The 20,651-nt window shown below is 41.7% G+C and overlaps 1 protein-coding gene across 2 annotated transcripts in view; it reads left to right on the top strand.

Moving 5' to 3' along the window:
* Positions 1-20,651, top strand: part of wu:fb13g09 (ATP-binding cassette sub-family C member 5) — a 97,555-nt gene that overhangs the window by 38,057 nt on the left and 38,847 nt on the right. For both annotated transcript variants that reach the window (XM_022672040.2, XM_049474862.1), the window contains exons 15-19: positions 1,715-1,840; positions 3,953-4,067; positions 4,192-4,376; positions 13,703-13,849; positions 18,568-18,697. In XM_022672040.2, the coding sequence (XP_022527761.2) occupies positions 1,715-1,840; positions 3,953-4,067; positions 4,192-4,376; positions 13,703-13,849; positions 18,568-18,697 (703 nt within the window). The remainder of the gene's footprint in view (positions 1-1,714; positions 1,841-3,952; positions 4,068-4,191; positions 4,377-13,702; positions 13,850-18,567; positions 18,698-20,651) is intronic.

Genomic DNA, 20,651 nt, shown 5'->3' on the forward strand with positions numbered 1-20,651 from the left:
GCTGGTTTTGTTGGCATCCCTCAGGCTGAGCTTGGGTTTGTGGTGCTACAGACTGTATGAGTGTCAGGAGCCTGATGGCATGCATAAAAGGCCATCCAGGAGACCCTTGCTGTAGTCAAGCCTCGAGATGACAAGAGACTGTACAAGCACCTGCACTGGCTCCCCAGAGAGAAAGGGTCGAACTCTCCAGATGTTGTAGAGGAGAATCCTGCAGGCCGACATGAGCTAGATAACTAGCCATCCACAACTACACCATGACTTTGTGTTACTGTGGACAGAATGTGTAGAGAGTCTATGAAGGAGCTGACAAGATCATGATGAGGGTCTGTAGATCCAAGGATGTGCAGCAGCTGGGTCTTGCTGGGGTTCAGCTTCAGGTGGTTGGCTGCCATTCATGATGAAATGTCAGCCAGATATGCTGAGATGTGAGTAGAATCTTAAGTGTAGGAAGGTGGGGAGGGAAGGAAATGGAATATTGTGCGATGAAGTTGTGGAAATGGGATTGCGTCTTATGTTGGGCTGATATTCTACACTTTAATTACTACTGAATCTAAACAAACATTTGCTGTAAGTGGCTCTGTAAGTGTCTGTTTTATTGTCCATCCATCCATCCATCCATCCATCCACTCATACACAAGACCACCTGCCCTTCAACCATTCCACAATGCACCAGTACACCAAGCTGCCTACTCATCCATCCACTCATACACAAGACCACCTGCCCTTCAACCATTCCACAATGCACCAGTACACCAAACTGCCTACTCATCCATCCACTCATACACAAGACCACCTGCCCTTCCAAAACTTTCCCCATACACTCTTACACCAAAACACCTGCTCATCCATCCATCCATCCATCCATCCACACATACACAAGACCACCTCCCCTTACAAAAGTGTCCCCTTGCATTTCTACACCAAACCAACGACTCATCCATCCATCCACTCATACAGAAGACCACCTCCACTTTCACTTTCACATACACAAGTAAACCAAACCACCTACTCATCCATCCGCTCATACACAAGAACACCTCCCATTCCTACCACCCCCCCATACACTTACACCAAACCATTCATCCATCCATCCATCCATATGCAAGACCACCTGCCCTTCCAACCATTTTTCCATACACTTTTTTCCATACACTACCTATTCATCCATCCAACTATCCATCCATCCATCCATCCACTCATACACAAGAACCCCTTCCAACCAATCCACCATACATGATTACACCAAACCACCTATTCATCCATCCATCCATCCACTTATACACAAGACCATCTCCACTTCCAACCATTCCCCCATACACTCTTACACCAAACCGCCTACTCATCCATCCATTCATCCACTCATACACAAGACTACCACCCCTTCCAACCATTTTGCCATACACCATCCACTTATAAACAAGAACACCTACCCTACCAACCATTTCAACATAAACCGGTAAACCAACCCGCCTATCCATTCATCTGTCCACACACACTTCTGCCTGTATGTCCATCCATCCATCCATCCATCCATTTGCATATCTATCAGTCTATCCATCCATCAACCCATATACTTCACATTAGACTGCCTACCTTTCCATCTGCCTGCCTATCCACCAGTCCATACATCAGTCCATCCTCACACACTTTCTTCTGTTTACTCACCCGCTCCCTCTCCTTTGCTCTAACTCCTCCCCTCGTGTTTCTCCTGCAGTACCTGTCGGAGTGTGATAAGGTGGTGTTGATGAAGGATGGACAGATTGCAGAGCATGGCACCCACGCCCATCTGATGAGTAAAGGCCGAGACTACGCCACACTCTTTACCAGCGTCCAGCAGGAGGTACGGCGAACCACCCACAGCCCGACGTTGGGGAAAACACAGGGGTCACTAACTCACAAAGCACTTCGCATTGCCTTCTGCAAAATTCATGAGCCGCAGCCTGCAAACCACCTGCTTTCCAAATGTTAATTCATTCCACGCGTCTGTAATTTATGAGCGCATTGATCTATGGGAGTAGCAGCTATGAGACCTTGTCATGTCTGTACTTAATGTTCAAAGTCCCAGATGCAGTGATTTGTGGCTCATCCCTGTGCCTGTCTTTCTTGCTGTCTCCCTGTATTTGTCTCTGTCTCACATTTGCATTAATTTATTAATTTCATTTTTGTAAAGAAATATAATGCAAGAATAAATCCGACTGGAGTCCTGGACACAATTCTGGGTCTGAAATCCAAATATCAATTCATCATAGATTTTACTGAACAGATATTTTTACATAATGATTATGATTATAATATTTATTTTCTATTTTCTCTGATATACAGTATATAAACAAATATATGTTTTTTTTTAAATAGAGATAAATACATGCATGGTATGAGCGACTGTGATGAAACATAATGTACAAAACAACAGAATACAAGCTACTAGAAGCCACTATGACATCATAGTGTAAAAAAAAACACTCCAGTCTATAAATGTTAATGTTGATAATAATAAAACACAAAAAAATGGTAAATATCAGTTTGGCATTATGATGAAAAACAACATCTCAGTCCAACAGATGCTAATGCTGCTGCTGAAGCTGGTAGATATCACTGTAACATCAAAATGTAATAACACTTCAGACCACAAAAGCAAATGCTACTGATGTTAAAAAAAAAATAAAAATAGTAGAGATTAATTTGACATAATGGAAAAAAACACTTCAGGCCACAAAAGCTAATGTTGATGAGGAAAAAAGACAAGCTGGCACAGACGTAAACCCACAAAAGCAACTTCTGCTGCTGCTGCTGCTGCTGCTGCTGCTGATAAAATGCAAGCTGATAGAGGCCATTGTAAAATCTACAAAAGCTAATGGTGACAACAATGCTCAAGCTGAGAAAGACCAGGATGGCATCATATTGTAAAATGATAATATGCTAAAATGATAAAGCTTTAAATATATAAAAGCTTATGCTGCTGATGATTTTAAAAAAGATACCGTATTTTTCAGGATAGAACTCGGTGTAGATGAACAACTATTGTCGCTTAAAATGTGCTTTCATAATAGTGCACCTTACAGTACGTAAAATACAGTACTGATATTAAAAAAGAGCTGGTATAGACAATTTTAACATCATAATGTAAAGATACTTTAATCTAAAAAAGGTAAAATGCTAAATAAACAGACTGATAGAGTATTTTGTGACCAGGGTTAGTAATGAAATCTAATTAACACTTTAGTCCAAAGAAGCTTAAGAGTAAACAAATGAAGTAAACAAACGAACAAACAAACAAAAACACATGTGCAGGGAAAGTTAAAAAAGCCTAAAAAAAAGGGCCTTGTACAAAGTACTTTTTCTTCCAAGGAAATTATATGAGAAACACAGAGAATAAAATACCAAGAAAAGGAAAAAAATAATAATAATAATGATATGTAGTTACTCAGTATACATAATCACAAGAATATACACAAATACATATTTAGTATTTGGATTGGTTACAGTGAGAGTAGATATGTTTCAAGCTGTTTTTTAAACTAATGATGCTATAGTGCAAATTTGTAAATGAGTTGGTAGGAGGCTCCATATTTAAAGCTCTCTGTAAGAAAGTGTAAACTGTTTAACTGATGTTCTAAAAAAAATATGCAGCGCGGAGGTTAATAGGAGGATCTTGTGGAGTAGTGATGAACTTGTACAAATGAAAGTTGTATTGAAAATTATTTTCATAACATCAGGAAGAAGGTTACTGGTAAAAGAGAAAAGCCGATAAATTGAAATATTTTAAATATGGTTAATTGGTTAATTTGATACACATTGAGTAGCTGGAGATTTTGAAAAAGTGGATGTGAGGTTGCTCGGTAGTTTGCTGAGGTGACCATTGTTCTGTCTGTATGTTTAAAAGTTCAGCCCTGTGTAGAACTTTGCTCTTTCAGCTCATTTTCTCTGGCATCTCTCTCTCTCTCTCTCTCAGAATCTGGTGAGAAAGAACTTGAGAAAGCGACAAGGAGGAGAGGATGAGCACTCTGGGCCGTGTGTTGGTGTCGTCAGTGCAGCAGGCAGGCAGCCTGTGGGCAGCGAGAGAGGAGGTGAGAGCGGTGTAATCTGAGAATAATGAACAGTGCTTAGCTGACTTTTCACCAGAAAATGAGTCACACATCTCCTCTCTGTTCTTGTTTCTCTCTCTGGGGTCTTTTGATGTGCATCTCGCAGCCCAGCTCATGCAGGCTGAAGAGAAGGGGTCCGGGGCGGTGGCCTGGGCCGTCTACGCCGCTTACATCAAGGCTGCAGGAGGGCCACTGGCCTTCACCGTCAACATCCTGCTCTTCCTCCTCACCACAGGCAGCATAGCCTTCAGTAACTGGTGGCTCAGCCACTGGATCAAGCAGGGCAGCGGGGTGAGTGAGTAAACTGTCTCCGTCTGGAGAGCCGTAAAAGAATACTTCAGCTCACAAAAGTTAATGCTGACAACAATAAAACGAAAGCTGGTAGAGACCGCTGTGGCATCGTAATGTAAAACATCCCCACAAACGCTAATGCTGACGGTGATAAAACACAAGCTGCTAGAGGCCTTCGTGGAATCGTAATTTAAAAAATGTCTGCTTCCACTAAAGCTTATGCAGATAAAAATAACAGAAGGTTAATAATAATAAAAAAGCTAAATGAAGCAAATATGACATCATTATGTAAAACATAGTCTATGCTGATAATAATAAAAGCTTATGCTGATGATAAATAAAATATATGTTGGTATGTAGTAGGCCATCATGACATCTTAATGGAAAAAACACCTCAGTCTTCAGAAGCTAATGTTGGTAAAAAAAAAAAATTAAAAGACGCTGGACAAGGTGACATCATAATTTAAAAAAGAGACATATTTAGCTTTTGCGGATTGCATTTTTTTACATTATGATGTTAAAATAGCCTATTCAAGCTGATGTAACAATGGCCTCTACCAGCTGTTGGCACAGTATGATGTCACAATAGCCACTACCAGCTGATGTGACAATAGTCTCCACCAGCTGATGTCACATTATCCTGATCTCACAATGGCCTCTACTAGTGATAGCCTACCTGTGATGTCACAGTGCCCTTTACAAATTGATCTTACATTATGATATCACAATTGCCTCTGCTAGCTGATGTCACATTATGATGTCATAATTAAGTTGGCTTGTCAAAGCCAACTTACTGTTCTTCTTATTCTTCTTATTATTATTATTAAGTTGGCTTGGAAAAGCCAACTTACTGTTCTTCGTAATCTTATTCTTATTATTATTATTCTATTCGCAAAATTTAATCACTATCTCCTCCTAGGGCTTTTAACGTAGAACCACGAAATTTTGCAGTATCGTAGGACCTATACCCGAATAGGTTGCTTGTGCTTTTTTAAGCGATACATCGTACGGTTTTCGTAAAAACTTCGTAAACGTACGCTTTTTTTTCCCATAGGAAATGAATGGGGGACAACTTTGAACGACTGTGTAGGTAACAATTTTTGACATACAAAGACAAAAATCGGACGGTCTATAGAACTTATCGTGTTCTTTCCGAAAATTTTAACGTTTTGACGATACGTCGTACGGTTTTCGTACAAATGTCGTACGAAGTTTTCCCATAGAAATGAATGGGGGGCCCAGAGTTCTAACTCACACACGAGCAGCTCTGCGCACGGAACCCCTTCTCTCCCCTGCTCCTCCAGTACTGTGAGTGTATGGAGGAGCTGCTGTATGGAGCAGCTATCAGTCAAAAGTTTGGACATCCCGGCACCCCAGCCAGGGCTTAGCAACCACCTAATAACTGCTTAGCAACCACCTTAGCAACCACCTGGAAAACGTTAGCAACTGCCTAGCAACGACTTAGCAACACCTTAGCAACCACCTGGAAAACGTTAGCAACTGCCTAGCAACCAGTTAGCAACCACTTAGCAACCACTAGGAAAACGTTAGCAACTGCCTAGCAACCACTTAGCAACCACTTTAGAAATGATAGCAACTGCCTAACAACCAGTTAGCAACCACTTAGCAACCACCTGGAAAACGTTAGCAAATGCCTAGCAACCACTTAGCAACCACTTTAGAAATGATAGCAACTGCCTAGCAACCACTCAGCAACACCTTAACAACCACTAGGAAAACGTTAGCAACTGCCTAGCAACCACTTAGCAACCACCTGGAAAACGTTAGCAACTGCCTAGCAACCACTTAGCAACTGCCTAGCAACCACTTGGAAAACGTTAGCAACTGCCTAGCAACCACTTAGCAACTGCCTAGCAACCACCTGGAAAACGTTAGCAACTGCCTAGCAACCACTTAGCAACCACCTGGAAAACATTAGCAACTGCCTAGCAACCACTTAGCAACTGCCTAGCAACCACTTGGAAAACGTTAGCAACTGCCTAGCAACCACTTAGCAACTGCCTAGCAACCACCTGGAAAACGTTAGCAACTGCCTAGCAACCACTTAGCAACCACCTGGAAAACGTTAGCAACTGCCTAGCAACCACTTAGCAACTGCCTAGCAACCACTTGGAAAACGTTAGCAACTGCCTAGCAACCACTTAGCAACTGCCTAGCAACCACCTGGAATACGTTAGCAACTGCCTAGCAACCACTTAGCAACCACCTGGAAAACGTTAGCAACTGCCTAGCAACCACTGAGCAACCACCTGGAAAACATTAGCAACTGCCTAGCAACCACTTAGCAACTGCCTAGCAACCACCTGGAATACGTTAGCAACTGCCTAGCAACCACTTAGCAACCACCTGGAAAACGTTAGCAACTGCCTAGCAACAACTTAGCAACTGCCTAGCAACCACCTGGAAAACGTTAGCAACTGCCTAGCAACCACTTAGCAACCACCTGGAAAACGTTAGCAACTGCCTAGCAACCACTTAGCAACTGCCTAGCAACCACTTGGAAAACGTTAGCAACTACCTAGCAACCACTTAGCAACTGCCTAGCAACCACCTGGAAAACGTTAGCAACTGCCTAGCAACCACTTAGCAACCACCTGGAAAACGTTAGCAACTGCCTAGCAACCACTTAGCAGCTGCCTAGCAACCACCTGGAATATGTTAGCAACTACCTAGCAACCACTTAGCAACCACCTGGAAAATGTTAGCAACTGCCTAGCAACCACTTAGCAACTGCCTAGCAACCACTTGGAAAATGTTAGCAACTGCCTAGCAACCACTTAGCAACTGCCTAGCAACCACCTGGAAAACGTTAGCAACTGCCTAGCAACCACTTAGCAACCACCTGGAAAACGTTAGCAACTGCCTACCAACCACTTAGCAACCACCTGGAAAACGTTAGCAACTGCCTAGCAACCACTTAGCAACTGCCTAGCAACCACCTGGAATACGTTAGCAACTGCCTACCAACCACTTAGCAACCACCTGGAAAACGTTAGCAACTGCCTAGCAACCACTTAGCAACACCTTAACAACCACTAGGAAAACGTTAGCAACCACTTAGCAACCACCTTAGAAACGATAGCAACTGCCTAGCAACCACTTTAGAAATGATAGCAACAGCCTAGCAACCACTTAGCAACCACTTTAGAAATGATAGCAACTGCCTAGCAACCACCTAGCAACACCTTAGCAACCACCCCAGATACCATAGCAACACCTTAGCAACCACCTAGCAATACCTTAGCAACCACCTAGCAACCACTTAGCAACCACCTAGCAACCACCTAGCAACACCTTAGCAACCACCCCAGATACCATAGCAACACCTTAGCAACCACCTACCAACCACCTAGAAACACCTTAGCAACCACCCCAGATACCATAGCAACACCTTAGCAACCACCTAGCAACGTCTTAGCAACCACCCCAGATACCATAGCAACACCTTAGCAACCACCTAGCAACCACCTAGAAACACCTTAGCAACCACCCCAGATACCATAGAAACACCTTAGCAACCACCTAGCAACATCTTAGCAACCACCCCAGATACCATAGAAACACCTTAGCAACCACCTAGCAACATCTTAGCAACCACCCCGGATACCATAGCAACACCTTAGCAACCACCTAGCAACCACTTAGAAACACCTTAGCAACCACCCCAGATACCATAGCAACACCTTAGCAACCACCTAGCAACACCCTAGCAACCACCTAGCGACACCTTAGCAACCACCCCGGATACCATAGCAACCACGTAGCAACATCTTAGCAACCACCCCAGATACCATAGCAACACCTTAGCAACAACCTAGCAACACCCTAGCAACCACCTAGCAACACCTTAGCAACTACCTGGTATATGTTAGCAATTGCCTAGCAACCAGTTAGCAATAGCTTAGCAACCACCTGGAAAACATTAGCAACTGCCTAGCAACAGCTTAGCAACCTTTTCAGAAATGATAGCAACTGCCTAGCAACACATTAGCAATCAAAAGTTTAACCAAAAGTTTTACGATTTCAGCATTTAAACAAGCGTTTTTAGATTTCAGCGTTTAACCAAACGTTTTTAGATTTCAGCGTTTAACCAAACGTTTTTAGATTTCAGCGTTTAATCAAACGTTTTTAGATTTCAGCGTTTAATCAAACGTTTTTAGATTTCAGCGTTTAACCAAATGTTTTTAGATTTCAGCGTTTAACCAAACGTTTTTAGATTTCAGCGTTTAACCAAATGTTTTTAGATTTCAGCGTTTAATCAAACGTTTTTAGATTTCAGCGTTTAACCAAATGTTTTTAGATTTCAGCGTTTAACCAAATGTTTTTAGATTTCAGCGTTTTTAGCATTTAGCGTTTAGCCAAAAGTTAACAGCATGTCAATGACTCTTCACACTCTTCAGACAGAAAAAGCTTAGCAACCATTTTAACTTTTTAACGTTATTAGCGTTCTTTTCCAAGCCAACTTAAAGTTCGTTCACGAACTTTACCTTTTCTAGTTATTATTATTATTCTACGCTAAAATTTCTCAACGCTACTCCTCCTACAGTTTTCGAGCTAGAACCACCAAACTTCACAGGATGGTAGAACCCATAGCCGTGGAGTGTGCTTGTGCTTTTCTAAGCGATCGGAGAACCAGGGTTCTAGCACGGTTCCGTCAAAGTCACTTTTTTCCCCATAGACTTCCATTCACACTTTTTTCAAACTGCTCTAAAAGTCACAATTTTCAAGCTAGAACCACGAAATTCACAAGACATACAGAACTTGCAGAGACGTTTCAGACGATATGCTGATCTCACCGATACGATTTACGGTTTTCGTAAAATTATCGTACGAACTTTCCCCATAGGAATGAATGGGCGGAATGTTGGCCATCTCACACACACCAGCCGATCCTGCGCACGGCCCCCCTCTCTGCCCTGCTCCTCAGTACTGTATCTGTATGGAGAAGATATTGCTGAACACAACCCACACCAGAACCAATACCACACTACACACACACCACACAAACTCCACATACCACACACTCCACACCACACATACCCCACACCACACATACCCCACACCCCACACCACACACACCAAACCCCACACACACACACCACACACTCTACACACCCCACACAACACACAGTCCACTTCCCACACTACATACACTCCACACCACACACAATCCACATCACACACACTCCACATCACACACACTCCACACCACACACTCCACACTTCATACCCCACTCCACAGCCCACACCACACACACTCTACACACCACACACACCCCACACCACACACAGTCCACAGCCCACACTACACACACTCCACACCACACATACCCCACACCACATACTCCACATCCCACCCCAAACACACTCCACACCCCACCCCACACACAACCAACACCACACCACACACTCTACACACCCCACACACTCCACACCCCACGCACTCCACACCACAAACACTTCAAACCACACATACCCCACACCACATACACTCCACACCACACAAACCCCACACCACACACACTTTAAACCACACACACTCCACAGCTCACATAGCCCACACCACACACACTCCACCCCACACATACCACACACAATTCACACAACACACACTCCACACCACACATACCCCACACCACACACACTTCACACCACACATACCCCACACCCCACACACTCCATACCACACACACACTCTACAGCTCACATACCCCACACCACACACACTCCACCCCAAACATACCACACACTTCACACCCCACACCACACATACCCCACACTCTCCATACCACACACACACTCCACAGCTCACATACCCCACACCATACACACTCCACCCCACACATACCACACACACTTCACACCCCACACCACACATACCCCACACTCTCCATACCACGCACACACTCCACAGCTCACATACCCCACACCATACACACTCCACCCCACACACACTTCACACCCCACACCACACACACTCCACAGCACACATACCCCACACCACACACACTTCAAACCACACATACCCCACACCACACACACTCCACACCACACAAACCCCACACCACACACACTTCAAACCACACATACCCCACACCACACACACTTCAAACCACACACACACTCTACAGCTCACATACCCCACACCACACACACTCCACCCCAAACATACCACACACTTCACACCCCACACCACACATACCCCACACTCTCCATACCACACACACACTCCACAGCTCACATACCCCACACCATACACACTCCACCCCACACATACCACACACACTTCACACCCCACACCACACATACCCCACACTCTCCATACCACGCACACACTCCACAGCTCACATACCCCACACCATACACACTCCACCCCACACACACTTCACACCCCACACCACACACACTCCACAGCACACATACCCCACACCACACACACTTCAAACCACACATACCCCACACCACACACACTCCACACCACACAAACCCCACACCACACACACTTCAAACCACACATACCCCACACCACACACACTTCAAACCACACATACCCCACACCACACACACTCCACACCACACAAACCCCACACCACACACACTTCAAACCACACAAACCCCACACCACACACACTTCAAACCACACAAACCCCACACCACACACACTTCAAACCACACATACCCCACACCACACACACTTCAAACCACACATACCCCACACCACACACACTTCAAACCACACATACCCCACACCACACACGCTTCAAACCACACATAACCCACACCACACACACACTCCACACCACACACACCCCACACCACACACACACACTAACTACACACACACTTCAAACCACACATACCCCACACCACACACACACACTTCAAACCACACATGCTTCAAACCACACATAACCCACACCACACACACACCCCACACCACACACACACACTAACTACACACACACTTCAAACCACACATACCCCACACCACACACACACACTTCAAACCACACATACCCCACACCACACACGCTTCAAACCACACATAACCCACACCACACACACACTCCACACCACACAGACCCCACACCACACACACTTTAAACCACACACACTCCACAGCTCACATAGCCCACACCACACACACTCCACCCCACACATACCACACACACTTCACACCCCACACCACACACACTTCAAACCACACAAACCCCACACCACACACACTTCAAACCACACATACCCCACACCACACACACACACTTCAAACCACACATACCCCACACCACACACACTTCAAACCACACATACCCCACACCACACACACTCCACACCACACAAACCCCACACCACACACACTCCACAACACACACACTCCACACCTAATACACACAACTCACCCCACACTCCACCACACATACACCACACTCCACCCCACATTCCAAACACACCACACCAAACACACTCCACAACCCACTCCACACCCCACACACTCCACACCACACTACACAACTTAGTAACTATTTGACAAGCCAACTTAAAGTTCGTTCACGAACTTTGCCTTTTCTAGTTGCCTTTGCCAACTTATACCACATTATGGTGTCAACGTCACCTCTACCAGCTGAAGTCACAATAGCCCCCACCAGCTGATGTCACATTATAATGATGTCACAATGGCCTCTACTAGGAAAAGTCTCATTTTAATGTCATAATGGCCTCTACGAGCTGATGTCACATTATGATGCCCCAGTAATCTCTACCAGCTTATGTCACATTATGAGGTCACATTATAATGATCTCACAATGGCCTCTACTAGGAAAAGTCACATTTCGATGTCATAATGGCCTCTACGAGCTGATGTCACATTATGATGCCCCAGTAATCTCTACCAGCGTATGTCACAGTATGAGGTCATAGTGCCCTCTGCCAGCTGATCTCACATTATAATGATCTCACAATGGCCTCTACTAGTGATAGCCTCACTGTGATGTCACAGTGACCTTTAAAAATTGATCTTACATTATGATATCACAATTGCCTCTGCTAGCTGATGTCACATTATGATGTCATAATTGCCTTTGCCAACTTATGCCACATTATGGTGTCAAAGTCACCTCTACTAGCTGAAGTCACAATAGCCTTCACCAACTGATGTCACATTATAATGATGTCACAATGGCCTCTACTAGGAAAAGTCTCATTTTAATGTCATAATGGCCTCTACGAGCTGATGTCACATTATGATGCCCCAGTAATCTCTACCAGCTTATGTCACATTATGAGGTCACAGTGCCCTTTGCAAGCTGATCTCACATTATGATGTCACAGTTGCCTCTGCTAGCTGATGTCACATTTTGACGTCACAATAGCCTCTACCAACTGATCTCACGTTATGATATCATAGTGGTCTCTGCTGTCTTTTATGTTAGAATCATCAGCATTAGCTTTTGAGGATATTGTAACATCAGAACATTTGATCCAAACAGTTTAGTTTGTAAAACTAATGCTGTCTTTGATAAAAGAATGTTACTAATAATGTCATAATAATGGTATAGGCTTTTATGATGTAACAACATAAAATAAAACCTTTGTTCAAAAAGTTAATGTTGATCTCAGCACATAAGAGAGCTGGTAGGGGGCAGTGTTACATCATAATGTATAAAAAATCAGTCCTGAAAAGCTAAAACTGCTGATGATAACATAAATGTTATATAAAAAAAACATAAAAATGAAAAAAACTTGGCTTCCAGAAGCTAGTCATAAAATGAAAGCTGGTAGAGGTTATTATGACATGACAATGTGAAATTAAACCTCAGCTCAGAAAGCTAATGTTGATTAGAATGAAATGAAAGCTGGTTGAGGGCACAGTGACATCATGAAGTAATAGCAGTTCATCCCACAGAAGCTAATGTTCATGAATAAGAATGAAGGGAAGCGTCTCAGGTCATTTATGACAGCGTAACTGGTCCCCCCTCAGTCATTAGCAGCGCTAGCACTTTTTTGGGGTGAAGTGTTTCTTCGGTGCCTCTTTAAATAGACAAAGCACTCGCTTTCATCTGTGTTTTGCTGCTCAGTCAAAGCGCACATCAGTCCCAGCGCTAATTAGAAGTGCCACAGTGAACATGATTTACTCTGAGGGAAAATCACAGCAACAGATGTTGGCAGTGGAGCAGCTTCTGACAGGAAAAAAAAAAACACACACTGCTTCTGTAAACATGGCTGAGGCTGGGATTTGTCTGCAGCTGCTGACTGGGATGCTGCATGTGAGATTATTGTTAGTAAGGGTGTGTGTGTGTGTTTTCAGAATGTGACGGTGTTGCAGGGGAATGAGAGCATGGTGAGCAGCAGCATGAGACTGAACCCCCACCTGCAGCACTACTCCAGGGTCTATGCTATCTCCATGGGGGCCGTGCTCTTCCTCAAGACTGTGAGAGGCGTTGTGTTTGTTAAGGTAGCGTTTTTTCAACATTATTGTCATTATCTGCATGAATTCACAGAATATACTCAGTGTATATGCTGCCTGTCAAAAGTTTGGGGATAGCAGTATTGTAGTAAATGTATTTAAAAGTGCCGTCACCATTAACATGCTAATGCAGGATTATTTTGGCCCCAACTTTCTCCTGCAACTCACGCCTGGTGCTGTACTGCAGTTTTATTAAGTGATATAAATACAATTTCACTGCTGTTGGGTTTAGAAGTGATTCTTTCTTTTTCTCTCTCTTTCTTTCTCTCTATCATTGATTCATTTATGTACATTTAAATATCATTACTATACAATGAAAAACGAGTATCTCCAAAACAGCAACTTAATAGTAGAGAGATTTAAGATTTTTTTTTTTTTACTTTCAATGGAAGTCAATGTAAAAATAGTTTGTTTCAGGTAATTTGGGAACATTTTTATTGGACCATTTATCAAGATATTTTGAAACGTTGTAAGCTACAGTTGGTTTGTTGAAATCGTGCAGTAATCTAAAAATCGACAAAAATGGAGATTTTAATTGGAGTGCAGCAGTATGTACTACTAACAGGAAGAGTGAAATCCGATTAATCACATTTTAATCTGATTACATTTTGTATCAATTAACACCACTTTTAAAAAAATATTCTGTATTACATTTCCTTGTTGGTTGGCGATAATGTAACATACTGAATAGAAACCTGTTATGTAGGACACCTTGTTTTTGAATCATTAGATTATATTACATTGTATGTAGCGGATACTTTTATCCAAATAACATGAAAATGATGAAGCACATAAGCAGTAGAGGACATATGAATCTAAGGCAAAATGTAAAATATTTAGAATCCCTCACTCAGCATCATTACTGTGGTATTTGCATTGCTATTGCACCATTACTCTCTCCCAGCATTGTCATATTTTATATTGTAAAAAACATTTGACAATTCTATTCAGCCAGTAGTGTCCTGACAAAACTGGACTGGCCTATTTTTGTTTGTTTTAAAAAGACTGGAGAATCATTTACTAATATTTTTATAAAACCTGTTTTTATGCATAGAAATATAAAAAAAATATTTTACAGTATGAGTAGCTGTTTGTGTTAGTTAAGCAACCATTATTTTTGTAAAACTAAAATTATAAACACTAGGTTCTGTATATAAGGTAAACAAATACCTTTAAATGTTAACTTCTTATAGTCAAACTTAAAATCAAAGCATGTTAAAGCAAACATGAATAGACAACATTTAGAGAGAAGTCTGACTTCAAACTAGTCAGAAATATACAGAACATACATTAAAATATAATCAAATGTAATACATTTGTGAAAACATACGTGTGCATGTTTACCGCTCTGAACAAATAAGAAACCACTTAAAAATTATGACTTTCTTTGATTTTACCTAATTGAAAACCTCTGGAATATATTCAAGAGGAAGATGGATGATCACAAGCCATCAAACCCAGCTGAACTGCTTGACTTTTTGCACCAGGAGTGGAATAAGGTTATAAAGTGTCACAGTTGCCTCTGCTAGCTGATGTCACATTTTGATGTCACAATAGCCTCTACCAACTGATCTTACATTATGATATCATGATGGTCTCTGCTGTCTTTTATGTTAGAATCATCAGCTGGAATATAATTGAGGAAGATGGATGATCACAAGCCATCAAACCAAGCTGAACTGCTTGAATTTTTGCACCAGGAGTGGCATAAAGTTATCCAAAAGCAGTGTGTAAGACTGGTGGAGGAGAACATGATGCCAAGATGCATGAAAATTGTGATTAAAAACCTGGGTTATTCAAACAAATATTGATTTCTGAACTCTTAAAACTTTATGAATATGAACTTGTTTTCTTTGCATTATTTGAGGTCTGAAAGCTCTGCGTCTTTGTTATTATTTTCACCATTTCTCATTTTCTGCAAATAAATGCTCTAAATGCCAATATTTTTATTTGGAATTTGGGAGAAATGTTGTCAGTAAATGAAGTGGTCTTTTAATTTTTTTCCAGAGCTGTACACTGACTGACATGCCAAAATTATTTTATTGTACAGTAGTGTAAAAAGTAGTTGAGGGTTCAGTTGTTACATAATGTTGCAAGCAGGGTGTAAATGTGTACATAAGCATACAGCATTCATTCTGTTGGCAATATTTTGTGCTTTAAGTACATTCAAAGATATTTCCAGTGTTCGATTTATAACAGTAAATTTCAGTTTCAGTGTGACAATTATTATAAGGTGTTTCTGACCTGACTCTGCAGCTCTGTGCCCTCCATTTCTCACTGTTTGCCATGCTGTGTGAATGTCAGTCTACCTATAAATCCCAGGTTGATCTGCTGCTATCAGAGGTTCAGAGTTGCGTCACATTTAATCCCGTTTTCCAATAAATGGCAGTCTGGGACACCGATACAATATTGACTCTTCAGCTATGTCATGGCAGGGTCAATAAAGCTCTAAACTGAAGTTCATATTGCCCTGATTTGAAGAAGTTGGTCCCCAGAAGTCACAGGCCCTGTTTCCCTGCTGCAGTTTACTGCAGGACTATTGGTCCGCTGCCATTGCTTTTGCTAATTGGCTAGCTTTCTCCTTGCGTCCATTGTGTCTCTGCTAGATTTTTGCTCTGTAATTGAAATCGCCTGCAGGCTAAATCCATTTATCTGTCCACTGCCACAGCTCTCAGCTGGAAAGGGTTTGTGTGTGTGTTGTGTCCCTGTGGGCCTTTGCGACCTTCTTCCCTGTTAAACAGGTCTGACGGCACATTAAGGGGGGTTATGAGGAGGTTATGTCCCTTTGTAACTCGGTGCCACTTGTGTTTGCTAATTTTTCAGTGATGCCTAATCTTTTTTCCTGCACCCAGAGGTGAGATTAGGAAGTTTGGGGTTTAGTGGAACAAATCTGTCCTCTTGTGACTAAAAGTGTCTCATCCGTGCAGCTGCGCGTTCCAGAAACGTGCTCTTTTGGGCTGGGGTCGTTAAGCTTTTAGCGTGGTGGCGTGTTATATAAGTGCTTACCCTGGAGAAGATTTAGAGGTGCTTGACATTTCCAAAACGATGCTTTTTGCCATGTTCCTGCACTGTAAACTCCAAATTTGTTAGTCTGTTACATGTTCATAAACATTACTCAACTACTTTGAGTTTGGTGAAGATTCTTGGTCGATCTATACAATAAAATTTGATCTTTGAGTTGAATCCAGCTAGAATTTTTTAATTTAGCCAATTGTCATGGCCAATTTCTTTTCTTTTGGCTGTTGGCACCAACTGTTAACATATTGGGTGTGTCCCCTCTGTCACTGATACTCACCCTCAGTGTGAAGTCATTCCCTCCAGGCTACCTGAAGTAAACTTGGTACTATATACAGCTCTGGAAAAAAATAAGAGACCATTTAAAAAAAAGAGTTTCTTTCATTTTACCAAATTTAAAACCTCTGGAAAACAATCAAGAGGAAGATGGATGATCACAAGCCTTCAAACCAAGCTGAACTGCTTGATTTTTTGCACCAGGAGTGGCATAAAGTTATCCAAAAGCAGTGTGTAAGACTGGTGGAGGAGAACATGCCAAGATGCATAAAAACTGTAATTAAAAACCAGGGTTATTCCACCAAATATTGATTTCTGAACTCTTTATGAAAACTTTATATATATGAACTTGTTTTCTTTGCATTATTTGAGATCTGAAAGCTTAGCATTTTTTGCTAATTCAGCCATTTCTCATTGTCTGCAAATACATGCTCTAAATGACAATATTTTTGTTTGGAGAAATGTTGTACGTAGTTTATAGAATAAAACAACAATGTTCATTTTACTCAAACATATACCTATAAATAGCAAAATCAGAGGAACTGATTTATATATTTATTTAAAATGGTTAACTGCGTAGCATTTTTCTAAGCTGCTAACTTTGTGCTGAATGTGTTCACGTTATAGCGTTTTCTGTATTGTAGCTGAAATTTGATTTATAGTTCATTTAGTGTTCCCTAATGTTAATTTTGTGTTTATTTTTCTGAACTGTAATAAAACAAACCAAAAACTGTTCTATCTACGTTTCTTAGACTATTTCAAGTGAGTGTTTTAGTTAGACTAATCAAATACATTTTATTTGCCTGAATATAAACTTTTAATTTGCAACTGGTATAAAAAGCAAGTTTTAAGCTAAATTAATTCAAGTTTTTAGCAATTTTCAAATGAACCTGTGTGCTAAGATTATTCAGCTTGTCCAGGCGTACAGGTTACAGCGTGAGTGGTGTGGTAGCGTGTTGTATAAGAGCTTACGATGGAGAACATTTAGAGATGTTTGACATTTCTGAAACGATCACTCGTGCACTTTTTTCTACAACGTGACACGTCCGTGAGCAACAGCGTCTTTTTATACGTGCTCTGCGTGTGATATATGTGCATTAGATTGTGTACATAGCTGTGTAAACCGCTAGCGTACTGGGATTGTGCTGGGCCTCCCTGTTTACTCTGAGCCTGGGCACTATTCCCTTCCTGTAATATCTCTGTGCCAAGGTTGTTCCCTCCAGTGATGTATTTATTATGGGTGCTTTTTGCTATTTTGTGTATCATTGACCTGTTTGTTTGGATTATGGATTTGTTCTGGTTATTCATGTAGCTTTGAATCATTGACCCATTTGTTATTGTTTATGCTGTGAATGGTGGTTGCATGTATTATTAATATGGTTGTGTGTATATCTGTGTGTGTGTGTGTGTTGCAGTGTACTCTGCGGGCGGCCTCGGCTCTGCACGATAAGCTGTTTAAGGCTCTCCTCCTCAGCCCGATGCGCTTCTTTGACACGACTCCACTGGGGCGCATCCTCAACCGTTTCTCCAGGGATATGGATGAAGGTTAGGCCTTGGAGTCCTCCTCAAATCCTTCTCCTACTGGACTGACAATTTGTTTTACTAGGGCTGAATATTGCCTAGAACTTGCCCATACAATACCAGGGTTCTTGTACCATTTTAAAAGTCAAATTTAATGCCTTTTAACACCTTTTTAAGACCTCAAAAATATAATTTAAATTATGACTACAAAAATGTAATCATAATTTCTTTGGTAGAAAATAATTGATTGTATTTGAAGTTAAAGCTAAAAATATTATGCAGCCTAAAATTATGTTATTTATAATAATCTTAGTCAAGACTTATTTTAACCTTCCAGTTAGCTAGCTATGAGCCAGCTCACCAATGAAGTTAATATGTTAGCATGTTGGCTAGCTAACTCACTTCTAATGTTAGCTAGCTCTCTGCTAACCTTAGCTAGCTCTCGGCTAATGTTAGCTAGCTTTCTGCGAATGTTAGCTAGCCCTTCGCTAACCTTAGTTTTCACACCAGTAACGTTGGGTAGCTCACTGCTAATATTAGCTAGCTCCCCGCAAACCTTAGTTCTCTCCCTACTAATGTTAGCTAGCTCGCCGCTAACCTTAGCTCTCTCTCCCTACTAATGTTAGCTAGCTTTCCGCTAAAGTTAGCTCTCTTCCCACTAATGTTAGCTATCTCTCCCCTAACCTTAGCTCTCTCTCCGCTAATGTTAGCTAGCTCGCCGCTACAGTTAGCTCTCTCCCCACTAATGTTAGCTAGCTCTCCTCTAACCTTAGCTTTCTCTCCGCTAATATTAGCTAGCTTGCCGCTAATATTAGCTAGCTTGCCGCTAAAGTTAGCTCTCTCCCCACTAATTATAGCTGGCTTTCCACTAACCTTAGCTCTCTTTCCGCTAACGTTAGCTAGCTCACCGCTAAAGTTAGCTCTCTCCCCACTAATGTTAGCTAGCTCTCCGCTAACCTTAGTTTTCTCCCCGGTAACAGTAGCTAGCTCTCCGCTAACATTAGTATACGCTTTCCTACTGGCCTAAAATGCACCATCTGAAAATAAATGTGATACCTACAGAGAATTTACAGTAAATTTAAGACAATTTAAGCCTTAATTATTCAGATTTTATTTAAGACATTTTAAGACTTTTTAAGCACCCGCGGGAACCCTGAATACTCATAACGATACAGTGGTTACGATTTCGTATATATGAAAAATATTGTGATACTTTAAGCAAGGCTGTAGATATATTGCGATACTGTAAGCATCAGTCACAGTATAGCACTGCCCTCTAGAGGTCAGGGTTGAAACACGTTATTAACTATTATTAAGTTGGCTTGGAAAAGCCAACTTATTGTTCTTCGTAATCTTCTTATTAAGTTGGCTTGGAAAAGCCAACTTATTGTTCTTCGTAATCTTATTAAGTTGGCTTGTCAAAGCCAACTTACTGTTCTTCTTATTCTTCTTATTAAGTTGGCTTTGGAAAAGCCAACTTATTGTTCTTCGTTTTCTTCTTATTAAGTTGGCTTTGGAAAAGCCAACTTATTGTTCTTCGTTTTCTTCTTATTATTATTATTATTCTTACGCCTTTTTTTCTGTACGCTACTCCTCCTAGAGCTTTTATCGTAGAATCACGAAACTTTCACGGATCGTAGGACCTATAGTGAATTACGTTGCTTGTGCTTTTTGGAGCGATTTATCGTACGGTTTTCGTAAAAACTTCGTAAATGTACGCATTTTTTCCCCATAGGAATGAATGGGGGAGAATTTTGAACGTCCGTGACGGTCACAATTTTTGAGATACGGAGACCAAATTCGGCGAGCTAATAGATCTTATCAAGATCTTTAAATTAATAAAAGATTGTGAAGCGATACGACGTACGGTTTTCGTACAATTGTCGTACGAAGTTTTCCCATAGAAATGAATGGGGGGCCCAGAGTTCCATCTCACAGACGAGCAGCTCTGCGCACGGAACCCCTTCTCTCCCCTGCT

Source organism: Astyanax mexicanus, chromosome 2 (genome assembly GCF_023375975.1).
Source record: "Astyanax mexicanus isolate ESR-SI-001 chromosome 2, AstMex3_surface, whole genome shotgun sequence".
NCBI classification, from domain to species: domain Eukaryota; kingdom Metazoa; phylum Chordata; class Actinopteri; order Characiformes; family Acestrorhamphidae; genus Astyanax; species Astyanax mexicanus.